Here is a 27151-nt window from a genome sequence, read left to right on the forward strand (position 1 = left end):
TCTCTTGAATGAAGGAGTGACAAAGAATTCATGAACACATTTTAAAACAACAGGAAGACATAATAAGCAATAAACATAGCAAGTAAATTAATGGAGCTTATTAGAAGGTTTTAAATTCTATGAAAATAAGAAATAAAGAGGGCAGAAATAAGGGGAATCAGAGTATGTGTGTGTATGGAAGGGATGTAGGTTGCAATTTTCAACAAGGTGGTCAGTGTAAGACTCATTAGGAAGATTAGATTTGAGTAAAGACTTGAAAGAGATGAAGAAGTTAGCTAAGCAGATATCTAAGAGAAGAAAGCACTAAATCAAGGGAATAGATGACCTAAAAGTGCTGGGATGGGAGTAAAATGAGGTGAGAGAAAAGAATGCTAACTGTATTATATTAGTAGTGTATTTTCAGTTGGGCAAGTGGGAACGTTGAAGGATTCTTTTTTCTTTTTCTTTTAACTTAAAGTTTTTGTTGTTTTTTGTTTTTTAAGTTTTTATTCTATATTAGAGCATACTTGATTAGCAATTTTGTGTTAGTTTCAGGTGTATAGCTAAGTGATTGAGTTATACATATACATGTATCTATTCTTTTTCAAATTCTTTTCCCGTTTAGGTTATTACAGATGCTCCCTGTGCTATACAATGGGTCCCTATTGGTTATCTATTTTAAATATGGTAGTGTATATGTGACAATCCCAAATTCCCAATCTGTCCCTGCTTCCCACCTTCCCCCCCAAAACCATAAGTTCCTTCTCTTAAGTCTGTGAGTCTGCTTCTGGCTTTGTAAATAAGTTCATTTGTATCATTTTTTTTAGATGCCACATATAAATTATATGATATTTGTCTTTCTCTTTCTGGCTTATTTCACTTTTTATGATAATCTCTAGGTCCATCCATGTTGCTGCAAATGGCATGGCTCATTGTTTTTTATGGCCGAGTAATATTCCACTGTATGTACCACAACTTTATCCATTCATCTGTTGGTGAATATTTAGGTTGTTTCCATGTCTTGGCTATTGTAAACAACACTGCAATGAACACTGGAGTACATGTAAGAGGAAGGGTTATTTCCATGGCTGATATTTATAAGTTTATTTTTTCTAATAGGAATGTAAAGAAGAAATCAAAATGGATCTGAGTATGAGTGTGAATTCTGTCACCATCTCTGTTGAGGGAATGACATGTAGTTCCTGTGTTTGGACCATTGAACAGCAGATTGGAAAACTGAATGGTGTACATCATATTAAAGTAAGTTACTCCTTGGAAATCAATACTGTTGACTGGAATTCTTCTGGGAAATTATACTTCTAACACTGAAATAGATGCAGAAACACTAACATGTATGACACAAAGACTGTCATACTTCAAACCTTGAAGCTGAGTAAATTTTCTTTGGCCCATTAACTTATTTTCTTGTTAAAGACAATAATAAATTATATATATTTTAAATTTAAAAACATCTGAACATTGAGTCTTGGTGTTATGGTTGTATCAGTTTATATTTTATAAGTATAGGTGCTGACATGAGTTTGAACAAACTCTGGAAGATAGTAAAAGACAGTGAATCTTGGTGTGCAAAGAGTCAGACAAGACTTATCGACTGAACAACAACAACAGTATTTTTTATTACTGTTGATGTCATATTGAACTAAAATACATGTTCTCAAAGGAAGGATTATGGGGTTTCTTTCTCTTTTATATCATGACAGTTAGTATGTTAATAATAATGTAGTCTTCCCTAAGAACGTGCATACAAAGTGTAACTAATTTTCTAAACATTTTCACTTTAGTTTTTAATTGCAAAACTAAAATAGACTTTTGTTAGACTGTCTTAACACATTCTTGCTGTAATTCATCTCAGAATCCTATTTAGTGAAAAAGAGTGATTTATCATATATTCTAGTTTCTCTGTAGTGAACATGAATTGTTATTATAATTATTATACATAAATAAGAAAAGCTCAGCTTTGTTTACAACCCACTCCAGTACTCTTGCCTGGAAAATCCCATGGATGGAGGAGCCTGGTAGGCTGCAGTCCATGGGGTCACTAGTAGTCGGACACAACTGAAGCAACTTAGCAGCAGCAGCAAGCTTTGTTTAACACCTTTTAAACACAAAGGCCAAAAGTAGCAAAGTCAACACAGGACTACCCCAAAGGAAACAAAATGATACCATGCCCCCTATATCCTGTAAAAAATGTCTTTGAATGTTTCCTATGCTTGTTTTTTTTGGCATAGACATAGTGTGTTAAAGCAGCAAGGGGTCTTAGATATGACTTAAGTAGTCTAACTCCCTCATTTTACACATGGACAGACTGAAGCCCAGATAAGGAAGTGATTTGTGCTAAATTGCACAGCTACCTAATACCAAATAAAACTAGAACTCAAGTTCCATGATTCCTGGGCCGGAATGTTTTCTGGTCATACAGTATTTACAGATGCATTTTAATTTGCATATGGTTCTCAAATTTGTGATCTCCAATTTATTCTGTCACATAACTTCCAAAAAAAAAAAAAAAGCAGCCTGGTATTTTCATCATCAACTTGCTTTCTACCACGAAATTGCTGTTTTAGCTCTGTGTCACTATTCTCTATATAAATTCTTCTCAGAATAATTCTAATATTTTTAGCATGAGATGCCTTGAATTATATTTTATTTGTCACTGTCTTTTTAATCTTTCTATTTCCATGTTCATAAAGGTGTCTTTGAAGTTAAAGCCTTTGAGGTTAAAAATATGTTTTGACGAGGTCCAACTTTCTCAGTTTCAGCACTGTTGACATTTTGGGCCGGATAACTCTTTGTCTTAGGAGAGTGCTTCAAAGGATATTTAGCAACATCCCTGGCCTCTAACCATGAGATGCCAGTACCCTGTTCTTCCACTTGTGACAACCAAAAATGTCTCCAGACATTGCCAGTGTTCCCTAGGGATGAAATTGCCCTCGGTTGAAGATCACTCCTGTAGTCCCTTCTCAGTTCAGTTCAGTTCAGTTCAGTCGTGCCCAACTCTTTGCGACCCCATGAATTGCAGCACGCCAGGCCTCCCTGTCCATCACCAGCTCCCGGAGTTCACTCAGACTCGCATCCATCGAGTCAGTGATGCCATCCAGACATCTCATCCTCGGTCGTCCCCTTCTTCTCCTGCCCCCAATCCCTCCCAGCATCAGAGTCTTTTCCAATGAGTCAACTCTTCGCATCAGGTGGCCAAAGTACTGGAGTTTCAGCTTTAGCATCACTCCTTCCAAAGAAATCCCAGGGCTGATCTCCTTGAGAATGGACTGGTTGGATCTCCTTGCAGTCCAAGGGACTCTCAAGAGTCTTCTCCAACATCACAGTTCAAAAGCATCAGTTCTTTGGTGCTCAGCCTTCTTCACAGTCCAACTCTCACATCCATACATGACTACTGGAAAAACCATAGCCTTGACTAGACGGACATTTGTTGGCAAAGTAATGTGTCTGCTTTTGAATATGCTATCTAGGTTGGTCATAACTTTTCTTCCAAGGAGTAAGCGTCTTTTAATTTCATGGCTGCAATCACCATCTGCAGTGATTTTGGAGCCCCCAAAAATAAAGTCTGACACTGTTTCCACTGTTTCCCCATCTATTTCCCATGAAGTGATGGGACCGGATGCCATGATCTTTGTTTTCTGAATGTTGAGCTTTAAGCCAACTTTTTGACTCTGCTCTTTCACTTTTATCAAGAGGCTTTTTAGTTCCTCTTCACTTTCTGCCATAAGGGTGGTGTCATCTGCATATCTGAGGTTATTGATATTTCTCCCGTTAATCTTAATTCCAGCTTGTGTTTCTTCCAGTCCAGCGTTTCTCATGATGTACTCTGCATAGAAGTTAAATAAGCAGGGTGAAAATGTACAGCCTTGACATACTCCTTTTCCTATTTGGAACCAGTCTGTTGTTGCATGTCCAGTTCTAACTGTTGCTTCATGACCTGCATACAGATTTCTCAAGAGGCAGGTCAGGTGGTCTGGTATTCCCATCTCTCTCAGAATCTTCCACAGTTTATTCTGATCCACACAGTCAAAGGCCTTGGCATAGTCAATAAAGCAGAAATAGATGTTTTAATGGAACTCTCTTGCTTTTTTGATGATCCAGCGGATGTTGGCAATTTGATCTCTGGTTCCTCTGCCTTTTCTAAAACCAGCTTGAACATAAGGAAGTTCACGGTTCATGTATTGCTGAAGCCTAGCTTGGAGAATTTTGAGCATTACCTTACTAGTGTGTGAGATGAGTGCAATTGTCCCTTCTCAGAGAACGTCTATTATATACCCTTTGGCTCTTCAGTTATTATTTGATGGTGGTAAATTGAGTTTCAAACAGGCTCATGTGCCCCTTTCTCTTCATATTAGGTTCTTTTTTGCCAGTGATGGGTATAGTGAACAGTGTTCTCAAACCACAGCATGAGAATCACCTGTAAGGCTTGTAAAACATAGATTGCTTTAAAACATAAAACTCCCAGAGTTTCTGTGTTAGTAGTAGATCTGAATGGGGCCTAAGAACTTAACTAAAGCTGTGGTTCTGGGACCACAGTTTAAGAACCATTGTATTGCATGAGTTATACTTACACTAAAGATTATTTGTCATTTGTTTGAAATTTAATTTAACTGGGTCTGTCCTATGTTTTCATTTACTAAATCTAGTTGGTAACCTACTTTGAAATCATTCCCCTTTACTTTTAGACCCTCATAAGCACTGATTTATTTATTGTTCCTATAGCTTTAATTTTTAAAAACTACCATATAAATAGAATCATATAATATATAGCCTTTTGAGCCTGGCATCTTTCATTTAACATTGTGCATCTGAGATTCATCCATGTTGTTGCATGTATCACTGGCTCTTTCCTTTTTGTTTCTGAGGCGTTATTCTCTTGTGTGGATTGTACCAAAGTTTGTTTACCCATTCATCTATTGAGAGACATTGGATTGTTTTAAGTTTCTTTTGTGATTATGAAAAATCCTCTGAATGTTTACATCCAAGTCTTTGTGTGGACATAAGTTCTAATTTCTCTTAGGCAGATTCCTAGGATTGGATTTATTCTATCATGTGGTAAGTGTATGTTCAGCTTTTTGAAACACTGGCAAATGATTTACCATAGTGGCTATACTATTTTATGTTCCCAGCAGCAATGTGTGAGGATTCCACTTTTCTCACATTCTCTACAGCACTTTGTATTACCAGTCCTTTTAGTTTTAGACATTCTCGTGGGTATGTAGTGGTATCTCAATTCTCATTCCCTTAATGGATAATGATATTGAGTATCTTTTTTTGTGCTTCTTAGGCATTTGTATACCTTCTTTGTGAAATGTCTGTCAAACCTCTTGTGAAATTTTTAGCTGCATGTTTCGTTATTATTCAATTTTGATTGTTTTCTATATATTCTGAATATGTCTTCTCTTAGATATGTGTCTTCCAATTTTTTCCCCAGGCAATGGGTTGACTTTTCAATCTTTTAAAAATGTCTTTCCCAGAGCAGCAGTTTTTACTTTTGTTGAATTCCAATTTATCCAATTTTTTATGGAGCATGCTTTTGGTGTTATCGCTAAGAAATCTTGACCTTACCCAAGATCACAAAGATTTTACAACTGTGTCTTCTAAAAGATTTTACCTTTAGATCTATGATCCATATTAAATTAATTTGTATACATTATGAAGTATGAGTTGAGGTTAATTGTCTTAAATATGGATGTCCAGTTTGCTAAGCAGCTCTATTTGTTGAAAGGTAATTTTTATTCCATTGAATTGCCTTTGCACCTTTGTTGAAGCTCAATTTACCATATACTTATGGATATGGTATGATCTGTGTGTCTGTCCTATAAATATCACACAATCTTGATTATTGTAGCTTTGTAATGAACCTTAAAATCAAGTAGTATAATTTCTCAACTTTGTTATTTTTCAGAATTGTTTTGGCTATTCTGTTTTCTTTCCCTGTACACATAAATTTTAGAATCAGTGTATAGGTTTCTACAAAAATATCACCTGGGAGTTTGATTGTGACTGTGTTTATTCTGTCTATCTATTTGGATAGAATTAACATGTTAATAATACTAAGTATTCACACCTTTGCACATGATATAACTCTCCATTTATTTAGGTATTCCTTATCAGGGATCTGTAGTTTTCATTGTAGAGATCCTACATATATTTTATTAAACTTATATTAAGTATTTTCTGTTTTTAGATGATGTTTAAATGGTACTTTTTTTAAAAAAATTCCAATTTCAATTGTTCATTACAAACATACAGAAATGCGGTTAGTTTTTGTATGTTGACTTTGTATCCTGAACTTTGCTAAACTGTCATTAAATCTGTTAGCTTCCCTGAAGATTCTTTGAGATTTTCCACATAAGCAATTATATCATCAGGGCATAAAAATAGTTTTATTTCTTCCTTTCTATTGTATGTCTTTTATTCATTTTCTGTCTAGAACTTCCATTACAATTTTTAATAGGAGTGTTGAAAGTGAACATCTGTGTCTTGTTCCTGATTAAGGGGGAAAACATTGTCCTTCGCCTTTAAGTATTATGTTAGTATAGGGTTTTGTAGATGCCCTGTATCAGGTTAAGGAAATTCTTTCCTCTTCCTGGTTTTCTGAGAGCTTTTATTTGTAATCATGAATAGATGTTGAATTTTTTCAAGTGCTTTTTCTGCATCTAGAAGTGATCATATTGTTTTTCTTCTTTAAGGCTGTTAATATGGTGAATTACATTGATTGATTTTCAAGTGTTATACTAGCCATACACTCCCAGGATAAGCCCAACTTGGTCAAAGAATACTTTTAAAGAAAAATTTCAAACATACACAGAAGTACGACTTTTACTGGTCACCGACAGAATTCCTTGCTATTTATTTTCATGACAGCATCATTTGATTTTGATAATGTATTTTGCTGATGCTTTTGAAGATTTGTTCTGGGCCTTCCTGCCTGTTCTGCTTTGTTTAAGGTAGAGGTCCCTGACTATGCTTAGTCACTCGGTCATGTCCATTTCTTTGTGAACCCATGGACTGCAGCATGCAAGGCTCCTCTGTTCATGGGGATATTCCAGGCAAAATTACTGGATGGGTTGACATGCCCTCCTCCGGGGATCTTCCCAACCCAAGGATCGAACCCAGGTCTCCCACACCGTGAAGGATTCTTTACCCACTGAGGCACCAGGAAAGCCCTGACTAATGGATTGGGAATTCCTAGTATATCTCCATGCCATTTTCAAGCCTTTTTGCTGCCCCCTGTCGACTTCCTTTTTTCTTGTCACTCTTCAGAATTCTCAGCATTGTTTGGAGCATAATTTCAGCACTCTTTCCCATGCTTCATTCAGTTTGGTTCCCCACTTGTTCTCTCCTATTTCTCTCCAACTTATATCCGAGGGCCCAAAGACATTGAAAATATCTCCTTGCCAAAAGTTTGGGGATTTCTACTATAATGATGGTACATCACCAGATGGTCAACACCGAAATCAAATTGATTATATTCTCTGCAGCAAAAGATGGAGAAGCTCTATACAGTCAACAAAAACAAGACCAGGAGCTGACTGTGGCTCAGATCATGAACTCCTTATTACCAAATTCAGACTTAAATTGAAGAAAGCAGAGAAAACCACTAGACCTTTCAGATATGACCTAAATCAAATCCCTTATGATTATACAGTGGAAGTGAGGAATAGATTTAAGGGCCTAGATCTGATAGATAGAGTGCCTGATGAACTATGGAATGAGGTTCGTAACATCGTATGGAAGACAGGGATCAAGACCATCCCTGTGGAAAAGAAATACAAAAAAGCAAAATGGCTGTCTGGGGAAGCCTTACAAATAGCTGTGAAAAGAAGAGAAGCGAAAAGCAAAGGAGAAAAGGAAAGATATAAGCATCTGAATGCAGAGTTCCAAAGAATAGCAAGAAGAGAAAAGAAAGCCTTCTTCAGCGATGAATGCAAAGAAATAGAGGAAAACAAGAGAATGGGAAAGACTAGAGATCTCTTCAAGAAAATTAGAGATATCAAGGGAACATTTCATGCAAAGATGGGCTCAATAAAGGACAGAAATGGTTTGGACCTAACAGAAGCAGAAGATATTAAGAAGAGATGTCAAGAATACACAGAACTGTACAAAAAGGATCTTCAAGACCCAGATAATCACGATGGTATGATCACTCATCTTGAACCAGACATCCTGGAATGTGAAGTCAAGTGGGCCTTAGAAAGCATCACTATGAACAAAGCTAGTGGAGGTGATGGAATTCCAGTTGAGCTGTTTCAAATTCTGAAAGATGATGCTGTGAAAGTGCTGCACTCACTATGCCAGCAAATTTGGAAAACTCAGCAATGGCCACAGGACTGGAAAAGGTCAGTTTTCATTCCAATCCCAAAGAAAGGCAATGCCAAAGAATGCTCAAACTACTGCACAATTGCACTCATCTCACATGCTAGTAAAGTAATGCTCAAAATTCTCCAAGCTAGGCTTCAGCAATATGTGAACTGTGAACTTCCTGATGTTCAAGCTGGTTTTAGAAAAGGCAGAGGAACCAGTGATCAAATTGCCAACATCAGCTGGATCATGGAAAAAGCAAGAGAGTTCCAGGAAAACATCTATTTCTGCTTTATTGACTATGCCAACGCCTTTGACTGTGTGGATCCCAATAAGCTGTGGAAAATTCTGAAAGAGATGGGAATACCAGACCACCTAACCTGCCTCTTGAGAAATCTGTATGCAGGCCAGGGAGCAACAGTTAGAACTGGACATGGAACAACAGGCTGGTTCCAAATAGGAAAAGTAGTACGTCAAGGCTGTATATTGTCACCCTGCTTATTTAACTTCTATGCAGAATACATCATGAGAAATGCTGGGCTGGAAGAAACACAAGCTGGAATCAAGATTGCCAGGAGAAATATCAATAACCTCAGATATGCAGATGACACCACCCTTATGGCAGAAAGTGAAGAGGAACTAAAAAGCCTCTTGATGAAAGTGAAAGAGGAGAGTGAAAAGATCGGCTTAAAGCTCAACCTTCAGAAAACGAAGATCATGGCATCCGGTCCCATCACTTCATGGGAAATAGATGGAGAAACCGTGGAAACAGTGTCAGACTTTAATTTTGGGGGCGCCAAAATCACTGCAGATGGTGATTGTAGCCATGAAATTAAAAGACGCTTACTCCTTGGAAGAAGAGTTATGACCAACCTAGATAGCATATTCAAAAGCAGAGATATTACTTTGCCGACTAAGGTCCGTCTAGTCAAGGCTATGGTTTTTCCAGTGGTCATGTATGGATGTGAAAGTTGGACTGTGAAGAAAGCTGAGCACCGAAGAATTGTTGCTTTTGAACTGTGATGTTGGAGAAGACTCTTGAGAGTCCTCTGGACTGCAAGGAGATCCAACCAGTCCATTCTAAAGGAGATCAGCCCTGCGATTTCTTTGGAGGGAATGATGCTGAAGCTGAAACTCCCGTACTTTGGCCACCTGATGCGAAGAGTTGACTCATTGGAAAGGACTCTGATGCTGGGAGGGATTGGGGGCAGGAGGAGAAGGGGACGACTGAGGATGAGATGTCTGGATGGCATCACTGACTCGATGGACATGAATCTGAGTGAACTCCGGGAGTTGGTGTTATACAGGGAGGCCTGGCGTGCTGCTATTCATGGGGTCGCAAAGAGTCGGACGTGACTGAGTGACTGAACTGAACCAAACTTAACTGATGGTAATATATGGAGGCTTTTTCTTAAATATAGTGTGAATTGCTGACTCTTGAGCATGTCTATTTTTATTGCCAGGGCTTCATGAGTCAATGTGTAATTTTAAATGAGTTGTGTCTTCATTTGTATAATGTACTTATTGTTTTAATATATTGTTTAAGTTTTCAGCATCTTTGAAACAACTTTATATTGGTTGTGGTTCTATTTACTGGAAGTGTTCTGTAATTTTTCTTTTATTCAGTATCATTACAATGATGACAGAAAGTTAATGCAACTTTGGAATTTGATCAGCTTGCATCAGTCCTAAAAAGGTTTTTCTTTGTCTACTTCAGATCCATATGCCAAAGATAAATTTTAGACATGCTGCCCAGAGTAGATGTAAATATTCTAAAGGGAGCTTTATCTAACTGAACATCAGATTTACTACAGGATATAGAATTAGGAATCTGATGGATTCTAATAATCAGAAGCTCATTACATATTTTAAGTGCTTGAATCATTAAATTGGAACCAGAATGTTTTGTGTATATCCAGATATAATACTTATGGGAGTTCTGTCTTTTAATCTGAATCTAAACATTTAAGTTTTTACCCCGTCTTCAGAGATTTCAAATGGATTTTAGCTTTTCAGTGAAGTACGGGATTCATGCTTTCTTGTCCTTACAGTGTTCTTCTCTGTGATTCATACGTCTCATAAGATCTTAAGCAAATTAGCTTCAGTTTGTCTTGTTTTTATTACCAAAAAATTGGCTAATTAGCACATAGTGATTCTTCATGAAATTTGATACAAAATTTTGCCACATGTTGTGGTGCCAATATGTTGACAGTTATTTTCTATACCTGAAACTCTACGTGTTTTTTTCAATGTCATCTTGGCCAGAGAGGACAAAGTAAACTGTATCCATTTTACTATTTGTTTGGGAAGAAAGTAGTGTTTCTCATTTGCTTACTAAACTACACACTCTGGTCAGATGAGACTATGTTGATGGTTGTGGCAGGAAAATCTTTCTTTACACAGTGAATATGCCCTCTGTTGAGTTTTCTGTCCTGTAGGTATCCATGTGAATACTTACATATGAAGTTTTCATTTTCACATGCTCCAAATGTAGGGTTTCCTCTGATTCTCCAGGCAAGGACACTGGAGTGGGTTGCCATGCCCTCCTTCAGAGGATCTTTCTGACCCAAGAATCAAACCAGTGTCTCTTACATCTCCTGCATTGGCAGGCAGGCTCTTTATCACTAATGCCACCTGGGAAGCCCCATTTACCATCTACCTTGGCATAACTACAGTCTTAGAGGCTTCCTCATTGCCTTCTCCCCTCCTCCCTGCCCTAAGGACATTGCTGCCTTTAATTTATTTTGAGAGAGAGCCAAGTTGGAAAAGCTGAGAGATGACAGGTAACTTTTATTAACCCTACTACAAGTTTCCGCCAAAGTGTTTGTATTCAGAATACTCAAATTTATAAAAATTATTGAAATTTTTCACTAATTGTAACTGTCCAAAAATCAGACAGATATTTTTGCAATTTGTTAATTAGAAAAGAGGATGGCAAAAATAGCTCTGCAACCTTCGGTCCCAAAACTTTAAAAATAAATAATTTAATTTCAGTGAATAAGTATGACATATGTACTTGACTTATCCTCAAATGAAACCAGTTAAACTTCTCCACTAGAGCTGAAATGACTGGTGCTAGGGGCCAGGAAAGATATAAGCATCTGAATGCAGAGTTCCAAATAGCAAGGAGAGATAAGAAAGCCTTCCACAGCAATCAATGCAAAGAAATAGAGGAAAACAATAGAATGGGAAAGACTAGAGATCTCTTCAAGAAAATTAGAGAAACCAAGGGAACAATTCATGCAAAGATGGGCTCAATAAAGGACAGAAATGGTTTGGACCTAACAGAAGCAGAAGATATTAAGAAGAGGTGGCAAGAATACACAGAACTGTACAAAAAAGATTTCACAACCAAGATGATCACGATGGTGTGATTGCTCACCTAGAGCCAGACATCCTGGAATATGAAGTCAAGTGGGCCTTAGAAAGCATCACTAGGAACAAAGCTAGTGGAGGCGATGGCATTCCAGTGGAGCTATTTCAAATCCTGAAAGATGATGCTGTGAAAGTGCTGCACTGAATATGCCAGCAAATTTGGAAAACTCAGCAGTGGCCACAAAACTGGAAAAGGTCAGTTTTCATTCCAATCCCAAAGAAAGGCAATGCCAAAGAATGCTCACACTACTGCACAATTGTGCTCATCTCACATGCTAGTAAAGTAATGCTCAAAATTCTCCAAGCCAGGCTTCTGCAATACATGAACCGTGAACTTCCTGATGTTCAAGCTGGTTTTAGAAGAGGCAGAGGAACCAGTGATCAAATCGCCAACATCCACTGGATCATGGAAAAAGCAAGAGAGTTCCAGAGAAACATCTATTTCTGCTTTATTGACTATGCCAATGCCTTTGACTGTGTGGATGCCAATAAACTGTGCAAAATTCTGAAAGAGATGGAAATACCAAACCACCTGACCTGCCTCTTGAGAAACCTATATGCAGGTCAGGAAGCAACAGTTAGAACTGGACATGGAACAACAGACCGGTTCCAAATAGGAAAAGGAGTACGTCAAGGCTGTATATTGTCACCCTGCTTATTTAACTTCTATGCAGAGTACATCATGAGAAATGCTGGGCTGGAAGAAACACAAGCTGGAATCAAGATTGCCGGGAGAAATATCAATAACCTCAGATATGCAGATGACACCACCCTTATGGCAGAAAGTGACGAGGAACTAAAAAGCCTCTTGATGAAAGTGAAAGAGGAGAGTGAAAAAGTTGGCTTAAAGCTCAACCTTCAGAAAACGAAGATCATGGCATCCGGTCCCATCACTTCATGGGAAATAGATGGAGAAACAGTGGAAACAGTGTCAGACTTTATTTTTCTGGGCTCCAAAATCACTGCAGATGGTGATTGCAGCCATGAAATTAAAAGTCGCTTACTCCTTGAAAGGAAAGTTATACAGCATATTGAAAAGCAGACACATTACTTTGCCAACAAAGGTCCATCTAGTCAAAGCCATGGTTTTTCCAGTGGTCATGTATGGATGTGAGAGTTGGACTGTGAAGAAAGCTGAACACCAAAGAATTGATGCTTTTGAACTGTGGTGTTGGAGAAGACTCTTGAGAGTCCTCTGGACTGCATGGAGATCCAACCAGTCCATTCTAAAGGAGATCGGTCCTGGGTGTTCTTTGGAAGGAATGATGCTAAAGCTGAAACTCCAATACTTTGGCCACCTCATGTGAAGAATTGACTCACTGGAAAAGACTCTAATGCTAGGAGGGATTGGGGGCAGGAGGAGAAGGGGATGACAGAGGATGAGGTGGCTGGATGGCATCACCGACTCGATGGACATGAGTTTGGGTGAACTCTGGGAGTTGATGATGGACAGGGAGGCCTGGCATGCTGCGATTCATGGGGTCGCAGAGAGTCAGACACGCCTGAGAGACTGAACTGAACTGAGGAGCAGGTTAGAAGCTAAGTCTTACTAATTAAGTGTGTGCTAATTTCAGTAAAGCTATGTTAACCATCTAGAAACTAGTTCACATAGTTTTTCTCCAAATTACTTAGGTTCTTATTGTCTATGACAACTAATACATTTTCCAAAACCCTCAACTCTGTGACAAACTGTTTTAGATTATTAAATTTATCCTAGTTATCTATGTAAAACTAAAGGATGAGATTCTGTTTTGACATTTGCAAGTACATTCCTGTATAAATTTTCCCCTAGAGACTTATGTACCCCACTCATATGTAAGGCTGCTATGTTTACTGCATCTTCCCGGAATTTACCACTGCTTAATGGCCTATCTAAAGTCAGAAAAATGTAATTAAATTGTATTAAGCTGTACTAGAAAAGTAGCAGAAGTATAACATGAAAGCACTTTGTGTTATCAACAGTGATTTATATGGATCCTAGTGACAGATACTTAAGGCTATAGTTTCTAGAGTACATTCATAATTTGTTTGCTAAAACTGAAGGTAGACATGCTTTTTCTACCTTTTCTAGCTCTGCCTCTACAGTCAGAAGCCCATATGATACAGAGTATACTAGTAATCCTTCTTTTCTCCTTCCTTTAAAAAGTATATTACTAAGTGTTGTTTTCTAGGCCCAGAGACAGATTTTTGGTGACGTTAAGCTTAAGTTACAGAGCCTGCCACTTGCATCTACCCCTTCTAAGACCTGGAAGGAATCGTAGCAATGTTCCCATGGTTATCTTTTTCTGTGAAAGTAAAATAATTTAACCACAATCCTTTAAATCCATTGTGTACTTCCACTTCGACCCAGCTCTTTTAGACTTCCCTTTAATGTAGGTAGTATTGGATGTGCCATAGGCATTTTGGGGATCTGATTAATAGGTTGAATTGAGGATATGTTTAGTTTGGGGTTAAGGGGCTGTAAGGGGCTTCCCAGGTGGTGCTAGTGGTAAAGAATCTGCCTGCCAATGCAGGAGACACAGGAGATGCAAGAGACACGGGTTCGATCCCTGGGTCAGGAAGAAGGGAATGGAGAAGGGAATGGCTACCCACTCCAGGATTCTTGCCTGGAGAATTTCATGGACAGAGGAGCCGGGCAGCCTACAGTCCATGGGGTCGCCAAGAGTCGGACATGACTGAGCATGCGTGCACGCAGATACACACACGGTTCTTAGTTGCTTCTGTGTATAATGAAATTTGTGCTACAGGTTCTGGTAGGATAATGTCCTTACCACCCATGATGCCAACACACCAGGGTCAAGGCATAAAGGAGTAGGGCTTAGTGTAAAAGTGATAAATGAGTGTTATCAATTCAAAGAGTATTTAAAACTAGTTCACTGCACAAGTAAACTTTTCTGAAATGCCCAGAGATCTTATTGTTCATATATGAAAGAAACTTGATAGTTTTCCCAAATTTGACAATCATATATAAAATGATTTTACAAAATCACTGTTAAATGGAGCAGCAATCAAAGTACATATATAGCCAAACATGTAGAAAGAGAAAATATTATACAGGTATAGGAGGTATTATTAATAAAAAAAGTTTCTTTAATGGATTTTATAGTATTTGGTAAGTTTCAAAAGTTTATAACTTGTAATTTTGATACTCATTTAGAATATTTGCATTTGTACAGATGTTTTTTCATTTATAGTTTTGTGCTATTTTCCTTAATGAAGGTCCCTCATAATGCTTACATTTCAGAGGCAACAAAAGGTGAATTCACCTCTTTCTAGGCACTGTATGGAAAATTGTCATTGTCCGAACATAATTTATAGTCAGAATGCAGCTTAACATGTTAACACATAAATATTGGTCACTTCTCAAAGACTGTTAAGGTTTAAATTTTCTGGATCATAGTTTCTGAGATTATAATTAAGACTAATGTGTAGTCAATTCAGAAACCAGATTTGAAGAGGACATTGTTTCAGCTAAGTCTAGGAGCTGTTCGTTGTATTTGGAATAAAACTCTGATATGAATTAATATAATTTTGGTGTTAAAGTCGAAGAGATGTTTGTTGTGTTTGGAATAAAACTCTGATATGAATTAATACAATTGTGATGTTAAACTGAGTATGATTGTTTTATTTAAAAAATGTTGCAGTGGAACAGATTAGAGATTTAATTAACAGGATTCAAGGCAAGTGAATAGTCAAGAAGTCTCTAATTTTGAAATAAGAATGAATATGATTATACCTCTTGCAGCTTCAGCATTTAAATATATTTTGGGTATTATATCTTAAATTGCAAAGTTTATAAATGAGTGTTATACTCTTGTTCTGCCAAGACTGTAGACTTTAAAGAGATTAACTTGAAGCTTTATTTAATTGCCACAGTTGTCTGTTCAGGGGGAAAATAAAATGGGTAGATAATGTGAAAGTCTTTCTCTGAGATTGGCCTTTTTGAAAATGGTAATGTAAAATTAAATTTAATTAGATATAAGCACCAAATGGCTCTAAAGGTTAATGCCTTATTAACAGATTACTTTGTCCTTGAAACTTAACTGCATTTTGTGTGCCTTTTCCTTTACTCAGATAAAGGCTGCAGTCCATTTTCCTAACACAGACTGTCCTTTAAAAAAATGACCGCTTAGGTAATTCCCTTGCAATTCAGTGGTTAGGACTCACTGCTGAGGGTCCAGGTTTAATCCCTGGCCAGGGAACAAAGATCACACAAGCTGCACAATGTAGCCCCCCAAAAAAACAATCTAGATGCTAGCAGTTACCAAATTCATCCTGTGGATCAATACATTCCTTACTCCCCTTAATATTAACTATTTTTTAAAAATTATTGAAAAAGTAACATATGTCCAGAGTAAAATCCCCTTCCAAAAGAAACCAGTTATCAGTTTCCTATGTATGAATTCTCCTAGAAATAGACTGAATATAAGATGAATAACATTTGTAGATCTATATGCTGACTGAACAACCTAGATTTGAACTGCACGGGTCCACTTATACACATTTTTTCAATAAATATGTGTTATAGTACTACATGATCTGTGGTTGGTTGAATCTGAGGGTGTGGAACTGAGGATATGGAGGGCCAAATGTAAAGTTATACATGAGGTGGGTGCCCTCACCCTCATCTCCTTGTTGTTTAAGGGTTAACTGTGTATATATGTGTGTGTATCTCCTTTGTATATAAATGGAAGCATACTATATACATACTGTTCTAACCTTGCTTTTTTTCACCTAGCAAATACATCTTATTGTTTCCTGTCAGCATATAGAAATCCATCTTTATTTCTATTTGGAACTTTTTCCCTTTAGCATTTGGTATGGCAGATGATGATAGTGCATTGAACATTTTTTTTTTCAAATGCTTTATTACAGTAATATAGGCATTTTGCCTTGTATAAATTCTTAGGTAATAAATGGCCATCCATGAAGATGTAGAATCAGTTATTCAAACAGGCTTAGGTTTCTGATTTAGTTGAACCAAGGATCAAAGAAATATCAAATCAAAGGTTAAAAACTAGCAGTAGAGGAATCATGTAAAGAAGGACCTTTACTATTTCCTTTCTTTGTATATAAATTTTTATAATGAATAATCATTCATTAGTTACATAATTTTTGAAGAAAATGAAATTATATTAGTAATGAAAATTCAGACAAAACACTCAATTTATAGAAAAACAATACTACAACTTAAACTAACAAAATCTTCACATCTTTTTCATTTTCAAACATTTGACCTTTGAATTTTTAGAGTGGTTTTGGGCTGTTGTCTTAGTCTCTAAGAATTGTCTTTTGCTAGTTCGTACATTGATTTAAAATTTTTAAGTTGTAACTTTTATTTAGGTTGGTCAAATTGGATAAATATCAATAGAATTTGATGCCTTCCTCTTATACTTTAATTTTCAGTATCTTTTATTGAAACATCAGAGTGTTACTCAGTTAAAATATATATATATAATATATATTGTTTTTTCAGCAAACAGTAATAAAATTTATATTGAGACATATGTAATATAAATGGGATTCCTATTGTGTATTTTATATAGTATCTAGTTGGCAAAATATATTGTGTAAGAAGAATCAGACATATTAGAAATTCAAGATTATTGATGAATCATTTTACTTTTCTGAGTTTAGTCTCTGTAGAAGGACAGGATCCTTTCAAGCTCCTGCAAAACCTCTGAATCCCTCTATATTGAGTTGTTATGAAAATGTTAGAAAATAGGCTTTAAAACATTTGAAGATTTCCCCACTGGCTTAGTAGCATGGGGGAAAAGCAAGAGAGTTCCAGAAAAACATCTATTTCTGCTTTATTGACTATGCCAAAGCCTTTGACTGTGTAGATCCCAATAAACTGTGGAAAATTCTGAAAGAGATGGGAATACCAGACCACCTAACCTGCTTCTTGAGAAATCTGTATGCAGGCCAGGAAGCAATAGTTAGAACTGGACATGGAACAACAGACTGGTTCCAAATAGGAAAAGGAAGTACGCCAAGACTGTATATTGTCATCCTGCTTATTTAACTTATATGCAGAATACATCATGAGAAACTCTGGACTGAAAGAAACACAAGCTGGAATCAAGATTGCCGGGAGAAATAATCAATAACCTCAGATATGCAGATGACACCACCCTTATGGCAGAAAGTGAAGAGGAACTAAAAAGCCTCTTGATGAAAGTAAAAGAGGAGAGTGAAAAAGTTGGCTTAAAGCTCAACATTCAGAAAACAAAGATCATGGCATCTGGTCCCATCACTCCATGGGAAATAGATGGAGAAACAGTGGAAACAGTGTCAGACTTTATTTTTGGGGGCTCCAAAATCACTGCAGATGGTGATTGCAGCCATGAAATTAAAAGATGCTTACTCCTTGGAAGAAAAGTTATGACCAACCTAGATAGCATATAGAAAAGCAGAGACATTACTTTGCCGACTAAGGTCTGTCTAGTCAAGGCTATGGTTTTTCCTGTGGTCATGTATGGATGTGAGAGTTGGACTGTGAAGAAGGCTGAGTGCCGAAGAATTGATGGCTTTTGAACTGTGGTGTTGGAGAAGACTCTTGAGAGTCCCTTGGACTTCAAGGAGATCCAACCAGTCCATTCTGAAGGAGATCAGCCCTGGGATTTCTTTGGAAGGAATGATGCTGAAGCTGAAACTCCAGTGCATTGGCCACCTCATGAGGATAGTTGACTCATTGGAAAAGACTTTGATGCTGGGAGGGATTGGGGGCAGGAGGAGAAGGGGATGACCGAGGATGAGATGGCTGGATGGCATCACTGACTCGATGGACGCGAGTCTGAGTGAACTCCGGGAGTTGGTGATGGACAAGGGAGGCCTGGCGTGCTGCTATTCATGGGGTCTCAAAGAGTAGGACACGACTGAGCGACTGAAGTGAACTGAACTGACTGAATCTGAATTTATTATGCTGATGTATCAATTAACTCCTGAGGGGACAAAAGAGAATTTCAGTGTGCTAAAGCAAAGTACCTTTCCCAAAGTGACTTTTAAAAATGGGGAAATGTTAGAATATAGAATATAATTGTCAAATCTTGGTAAAAACCTAAGGAAATACGTTCTGTTAGTCGTTTTTTAATTTAAACTGGTATGGGAGAAGATATGAAATGTAGAGGGGAAAAGTAAACATAGAACTAAAATTTAGTTCACACACTAGAAATATTTCATACTTATCAGGTATTTTTATTTATAAGTCACAAATTGTTCAAATCACAGGCATAGAATTTTGTTTTTTCAAGGAGATCAGAGATCATCTAGCCTCATCATGTATAAGTGGAAAGAGTATGGACTTTGGAGTTACAGAGACCTACATTTGAATTCTAGCTCTTTCATTTTCTTGCTGAATTTCTTGAGCAATTTTTTCAGTGTCCTAGCCTTCAGATAGGAAGTTGGATCACCTTTTATTATCAGATGAGAAGGAATACACAAAAGAAAATATACTAATGACAACCCAAGAAGTGGTAATAACAGTTTTTAGCTTTTATAGAAATGTAGAAGTCAAAAGAACTGTCTTTCAAGAAACTTAAGCCCTTAGATTTCTCTTAAGTTTCTTGCTTGAGAATAGATGATGCAGCCTTTTTATATTTATGCAAATTGTACAGAAATTACATACAGATAAAGTATATGATGCTTGAATTTCATGTTTTAGACATTTCAGTAGACAAATAACTCCTTATGCATCAAAATAATGGATCTTTACAATATCTATGGACAGCACCCTCTACACCACTGTTAATACTGTTGAGGCCACAGAGTATATTTGGTTTCTTTTCTTCTTTCACTCCTGCTGCTGCTGCTGCTGCTGCTAAGTCACTTCAGTCGTGTCTGACTCTATGCGACCCCATAGATGGCAGCCCACTAGGCTCCTCTGTCTCTGGGATTCTCCAGGCAAGAATACTGGAGTGGGTTGCCATTTCCTTCTCCATCTTTCACTCCTACCTTCATCTAAATATAGTGAACAGTGCTCCATCTTGAGTCCTTCATAGGAGCCACATTTATAGATTGTAGACTTTTGGATGTTTATTTTCAGGGGAACTATTGATAAAATAGAAACGTAGTTCCCCTGGGAAAAAACAAAACAACATTGATTCCTAATGAAAGATTCTGAGAGGAAAAACAAGCAGTTGAAACTTTGGAGCACTGTGGGGAATAGGCGAAGGTGGTTTGCATTGGTGGTGTTCAAGGAGAGTGGCACAGACCCAGAATCAGACAGATTGCTCCCAGCAATTTCCAGTTCTTTGGAGTCTATGCTTGCTTTTACTCACCATTGGATAACTAGCGCGTGATAGGTATTCAGTAAATGTTTGTTAAATAAATAAGTGCTATTTTAGCTTCCTGCTCAAGGATTTGGCATCCAGAATAGTATTGTGATAAACACTTGGTGAATTTCCTCTTACACAAAGGTGCTGCCTGTTTTTGTTTCCTTTGAGACCTTGGGCTTGAAAAATCTCTTTGATATCTAACATTCAGAGGAAAAGTCAAGTGCTGTTATCCCAAAGGGGAACATTTTTTTTTGTGCTAGGTATGGCTGACCTGGCCTTAAAACACACAAATAGAAGTTACTGAATAAGGAAGTGTTTTCTGGTTTGCAGCATGAAAACAACATAGGGTAATACAACTTTTTTGTATAGTATTTTATATACATAGTTTCCTTGTTTTTTTTTTTAATGTCTTTTATATCTAGAAGACAGGCTATGGCAATAAAAAGTATAGCAAATCATTGGATGATAAAGTGATTTTTGCTTTTAAAAATCAATTTTCACAACACTTCCTCATTGGGTACGTTGGTAAATTGAAATTTGGCAGGAGGAGTTGGGGATTAGCTCAAAATCAGGACTTGTTTATGAGATACCAGATATATTTAAGCCTAGAGGGGGAAAAATCCCCTTCCCTTTTTAAAAGTTTGGCATTTGATCAGAAGTAGAGTAATACATAGAGCAGTACTGTCCAATGGAACATTCTGTAATGGTGAAAATGTTCTGTATTTACTCTGTCCCTTGTGGCAGCCACATTGGCCATTGAACACTAGAAATGTGGCTAATGCAATTGAGGAACTGAATTTTTTAATCTTTTCATTTTTGTTTTTAAAATTATACTCCCAAATTGACTTCTTTTTGGCATACAGTTCTATGAATTTTTTGTTTGTTTGCTTGCTTTTTTTAGGTTTGGTTAATTTTAACGCATGTATAAATTAATTTGGAGAAGTAAATGGCAACCCACTCCAGTACTCTTTCCTGAAGAATCCCATGGACAGAGGAGCCTGGCAGGCCACAGTCCATGGGGTTGCAAAGAGTCGGACACGACTGAGCGACTAACACACATAGATTAATTTAACTACCCCAAGCCAGGACAGCACAGTTCCATCACTCCAAAATGATTCTTCTCTAAATGCAAATATAACTATGTCATTCCCCTGCTTAACTTTTCCATGACTCTCTATTACCTATAGAATAAAGCACAGATGATTATTGGCATACAAGAGCCCCCATGATAAAGCAGTTGCCTAATTATGCAGCCTTTCATTTTTCTCTACTTTTGTGTGTACATTTGTCATGAGTTCCCTGCTTCAAATGTCCTTGCTAATTTCTGTTATTCCTTTAACATTCAGGTATTATCTCCCGTAAGAAGCTTTTTTGACACACATTCCCTGGGATGAATGGGTGTTCATTTTTTCTGTCCTCTGTTCTAGCATTGCTCCCTGTGACTATGTCATGATCAGCTTTGTATCATGAAAATCTTAGTTCCTGGCACATATAATAAGTGTTTGATAAATATTAGTTTTTCAGTGTTTACTTTTATATGACTTACTGCTTCAAAGAACTACTTTCCTGTTTACTCATATGATCCTTATAACAACCCTGGAAGATAATAGAGCACATTTCTTCATTTTTCTGATGGTAGAGCTAGTGAGTATGGTTAACTTGTAAGTGGAGAATTGACACTGGAGCTCAAATCTTCTGATTCAACCAAGTTTTGTGTGTGTGTGGGTGTGTGTATGTGACTACTTCATAAATCTTTATAACCCATGTGTTACCCAAAGAGATGCAGGGTAAGATGTCCAGGTAGTAGTTAAATTATATTCAGTTGCTGAGCTTTAAGAATATAATCATTATTTTAATAATCAAATCAGGAAAAATTATAAAGATGTTCTTATTTTGCACAAAAGTAATACTGGACTATAGTAGAAGGTTATAGAAATACTTGCTAAAATCAAGTGAAAGGAAAAAAAATAAAATCAAGTGAAAGAAAAAAAAAACCTATGAATATTGTCTTCATAAACCAGCATGTTTATACCTTTCCTTGCAACAAGTTTATCTTAATTGAACATTTTAAAACTTTAAACTTCATTTCCAATTTGTTTTATGTAGGTGATCCTCTTTCCTGAAATTATCTTTTGAATTGGTAGAGTGCTAAGTGTTGGAATACTTTGTGAAAGGAGATGAAGAATAGTTTGTTCTCTGTTATGAAATTCTAAGGTGTGTTTGTCTGTGCACATTTCAAATGCCTAATCATTACCTGAGTCAAGTACACCTACATAGAGCTTTGCCATTCCTGTAGGTACACAGACATTTTGTGCTGCTTTCTAAAGAGAATAGGAAAGATGAGAACTAGTAAAGAAACTCTATTTGATTTAATTATTTGTTTCATTCTTGATGGTGGTGTGATGATTGATAATTTTAAGTTCCATATCATAAAATTTAATTAAAATGACTTCTGCAATTTCTTTCCCAAAGGTTTCACTGGAAGAAAAAAATGCAACTATTATTTATGACCCCAAACTACAAACTCCAAAGACCCTGCAGGAAGCTATTGATGATATGGGCTTTGATGCTATTCTCCACAATCCTAAGCCTCTCCCTGTTTTAACTGAAACTGTGTTTCTGACTGGTACTGCTTCACTGGTTCCGCCATGGGACCATATCCAAAGCATATTGCTCAAGACCAAGGGTGTGACAGATATTAAAATTTCCCCTCAGCAGAGAACTGCAGTGGTGACAATAATCCCTTCTATAGTGAATGCCAATCAGATAGTAGAGCTGGTTCCTGATCTCAGTTTAGATACTGGAACTCTGGAAAAAAAGTCAGGAACTTGCGAAGATTATAGTATGGCTCAACCAGGTGAAGTCATGCTGAAGATGAAGGTGGAAGGGATGACCTGCCATTCATGTACTAGCACCATTGAAGGAAAAATTGGGAAACTGCAAGGTGTTCAGCGAATTAAAGGTAGTATGACTGATATTGTTTATTTGATTGCTTTGTAAGGCTTGGTTTTCTGTTTTGGTCTTTTAACTTTAGCATTTTCCTTTAAGCATGGGTTTTGAATCTGTGGGACTAGAATGTTACTGCTTCATTGAAGTCTGAGAAACAGTGTATTCCCAGGATTAATGTCAAGTAAAGTTAATGGTTATAATTAAAAGTTACATGAATCTTGAACTAGCATAAAAGGCAGACAAGGTGGCATTTATGGAGTTCAGGGTTCTTAACGCAACATGCCTAGGGTCCTCTTGACCTCTGTTTCTATTTAGGCATGCAGAAACTTGGAGACCACAGATACAGTGGTCACATCAGTAACATTTTCTGAAAAGAACAGAATTATTTTAAGAAAGGATAATGACAACAATGAGAAAGAAACAATTATGTGTGGTATTAATTTGGTCTACAGAATGTTTTCTGAAGTGGCTCAGAAATAACTGAATTAAATATTTTTTTTCTATTAACTAGTTTCCTTGGACAATCAAGAAGCTACTGTTGTTTATCAACCTCATCTTATCACAGCAGAGGAAATAAAAAAGCAGATTGAAGTTGTGGGCTTCACAGCATTCATCAAAAAACAGCCCAAATACCTCAAATTGGGAGCTATTGACATAGAACGTCTAAAGAACACACCAGTCAAATCCTCAGAAGGATCACAGCAAAGGAGTCCATCATACACGAGTAATTCAACAGTCATTTTCACCATAGATGGCATGCATTGTAAATCATGTGTGTCAAATATTGAAAGTGCTTTATCTACACTCCAACATATAAGCAGTGTAGTAGTTTCTTTAGAGAATAAATCTGCCATAGTAAAGTACAATGCAAGTTTAGTCACTCCAGAAACACTGAAAAAAGCAATAGAGGCCATATCACAAGGGCAATATAGAGTTAGTAGTGCAAGTGAAATTGAGAGTACCTCAAACTCTCCCTCCAGCTCATCTCTTCAAAAGAGTCCTTTGAACATAGTTAGCCAGCCTCTAACTCAAGAAACTGTGATAAACATTGATGGCATGACTTGTAATTCATGTGTGCAGTCTATTGAAGGTGTCATATCAAAACAGGCAGGTGTAAAATCCATACAAGTATCACTTGCAAATGGCAAAGGGACTGTTGAGTATGATCCTTTACTAACCTCTCCAGAAACCTTGAGAGAAGCAATAGAAAACATGGGATTTGATGCTTCCTTGTCAGGTAATTATCATTTTTTTCTTTGATTCCTCTAATGTTCTTTTATTTACACTTTGCTAATTCTTTTGGCTTTTATCAGTGAAAAATGAGTAATAGGCACTGTAGTTCTACTTTTTAGAAATATGACATATGTCAGCAGCATATATGAAGCATATATAAAGATGCATAATGATGTTTGCATAATTATATAGAAACAAGAAACTTTAAATAAAGCATGATACCTCCATATGAGGAAATGCTCTGAAGCCATAAAAATTATGGTGTTGAAGATACTTAATGCCACGGGAAAGTGAGATATTTTGTTAAATGAAAAAGCAAGTGAAAAAGTCATATGGTCAAAATTTTATAAACACATGTATAAGGATTTATGCTATGTTTGTTATTTATGTATATGAATAAAATTCCTGGTAGAATGTGAACAAAATTTTAATCGTAGTTATTTGTGAGTGGTAGGATAAAGGTGATAATTTGTTTTCATTGTGCTTTCCTATGTATTTTAAGTTTTTTGTGACAGGGTTATATGTATATTTGTATATATTTATGTATATATAATATGGGAGAAGCAAATGTTATTTTAAAAGAAAAAAATAGAGCCTCAAATGTAGAAAACAAACTTACAGTTACCAAGGGATGGGGGAGGAGGGATAAATTGGGAGATTTGGTTGACATATACACACTATTATATATAAAACAGGTAACTAATAAGAACCTGCTGTATAGCCCAGGGAACTCTACTCAGTGCTCCATAATGGCCTATATGGGAAAAGAATCTTAAAAAAAAAAAAAAGAATGGATATATGTATATGTATAGCTGATTCACTATGCTGTACACTTGAAACTAATATAATATTGTAAATCAACTATATTGCAAACAAAAATTTTAAAAAGAAAATGAAAATAGTAGAGATAAATAGTAGATTTAAGCAGTAGTTTCAAATTTAGGCATTCTAATTAACCTGACTCTAGAACTGGCCCAAAGTCTTCCTGTTTTCTGGCAGCTCTTACCTTGAACTGAAACCAGAGATGTATGTCCAATGGAATTTGCCCATGTGAACTTGTTTTGAACTAGAATTGAACCTAGCCTTGAATTAAACTGGAAATTCCCTAAATGAAATTTCTTGCTCTGAATATTAATGGAAAAATTGAATAACTAATTTCTAGACAGTGTCATTGGACTTCCCTGGTGGCTCAGCGGTGAAGAATTCACCTGCAGTGCAAGAGACATGGGTTCAATCGCAGGGTCAGGAAGATCCTTTGGATGAGGGCATGGCAACCCACTCCAGTATTCTTGCCTGGGAAATCCTATGGACAGAAGAGCCTGGCAGGCTACAGTTCGTGGGGTCACAAAAGAGTCAGACACGACTTAGTGACTAAGCAGCAACAATAACAAACATTTTAAAAGCCATAATGAATAGGTAGAAAACCTTGGCAAAGTGATTATGACCATAAAATAACTTATGAATTATGACTACATTAACCCATATTATTGGGATAAAAAGTTAATATCAATTGACTGCATTGTGTGTTTCGGCTATAGATCAATCAGAGTTTAAGATGCCACCGGAATTGTGGCTGCCCATTTTCTGAATGCTAGTGTCAATGCCGGTCCAGGCTTCATAGTCTACCACTCTGAAACCTGTTCATATAGACTTAGAGGGATCATTGCATTTCGCCTTCATGTCATACCAGTCCTGGGTGGACAATAAATGTTAATAAACAAAATAGAAATATAGGAGGTGCTTTTTATCATGACCACCAATATCGTCATTATTGTAAGAAGATATATAATATATGAAGTTGTCTTCACTAACCAATTAAAGCAAACAAAATACTCGGTTAAATTCCTTTTCCTTTTTTGTAACTTTTTAATCTTTAATTTCAAACTTACAGAAAAGCTGCAAGAATAGTACAAAGAATTCCTGTTTACCAATTTTACTCAGATTCCATTGTTAATACTGTTGCTGCATTTGTTTTATCATTCTTTCTCTCTAAACATATGTCTATAGACATATATTCAAACACACAATACACACACACACGTAGCTATCTTTTTCTGAATCATTTGAGAGTAAGTTGCAGACATGCTGTTTATAGTTAAACATAAACATAGTTGTTTTTAAGCCATTTTCTGATTATATATTTATTCATATTACTTTAGACTAAATCTGCCAGTTTTGAGGATCAGACTAGAAACCCTTTCCTGAAATTTTTGGATTCTTTTCTGATTGTTGCCTCACATGCAGGAGAGTCAGTCTTCTTTTGAATTCATTTATGCATAAGTAGTATTGCTACAGTTTTTAGAAAGGCCAGTTTAAAGAAACTAGCCATTTAATTCACTGTGGCTTTTTAACACCTGTACTGCCTCTGTGAAAGATGGAAGCATTTGCTCTTGCCACATTCACTGGGGTAAAGGTCACAATTTTGTGAATCTTTGTTGAGAAATCATGCCATTGTAACTAAAAGGGGTTACCTCTATGACTTATTTTAATTCAATACTGTACTTCTAGAGTGTGAAATTGCAGATGGTGTTTTGGTTACTTCTGGTACCTGAAATAACTAAATTACTCTTTAATAAGACTTAAAGTAATTGGTAATATAAACTTTCATTGTCCAAGTTCAAAATTTTAAATCTTCATAATAATTAGGATAGAATGAATAAGCTCTTGGCTAGACCAAAATAATGTTTTTTCCCCCAAGCCAAAGCTATTTCTTTTGAGCAAATGAGCCTCCTTTTTGAATTTTTGGTACTATTTGGTAAATTTTGTCCTCTTTGTTCTAAATAATACTCTCATAATCTGAATGAATATCATTTTCTGAATTGATTCACATATAAGATCAGAGACTGTCTAATTTTGGAAAGTGTCCTTTGCTATACCCAGACTGGCAGTACTGCCATCACTTGGAAGCTTATTGGAACAGAATTTCAGGCCTCACCCTCAATGTACTGAATCAGAATCTGCATTTTAGCAAGATCCCCCAGGTGATTATATGTCAAAATTTAAGAGCCTTTATT

At 36.6% G+C, this 27151-nt stretch overlaps 1 protein-coding gene across 1 annotated transcript in view; it reads left to right on the forward strand.

Annotated features, from left to right (window-relative positions):
• Positions 1-27151, forward strand: part of ATP7A (ATPase copper transporting alpha) — a 158884-nt gene that overhangs the window by 78999 nt on the left and 52734 nt on the right. Inside the window, exons 2-4 of the mRNA XM_005700602.3 lie at positions 1099-1239; positions 22428-22917; positions 23416-24141. Coding sequence (XP_005700659.1) covers positions 1120-1239; positions 22428-22917; positions 23416-24141 — 1336 coding nt within the window. The 5' untranslated portion in view covers positions 1099-1119. The remainder of the gene's footprint in view (positions 1-1098; positions 1240-22427; positions 22918-23415; positions 24142-27151) is intronic.

This window comes from Capra hircus, assembly GCF_001704415.2.
Source record: "Capra hircus breed San Clemente chromosome X unlocalized genomic scaffold, ASM170441v1, whole genome shotgun sequence".
NCBI lineage: Eukaryota > Metazoa > Chordata > Mammalia > Artiodactyla > Bovidae > Capra > Capra hircus.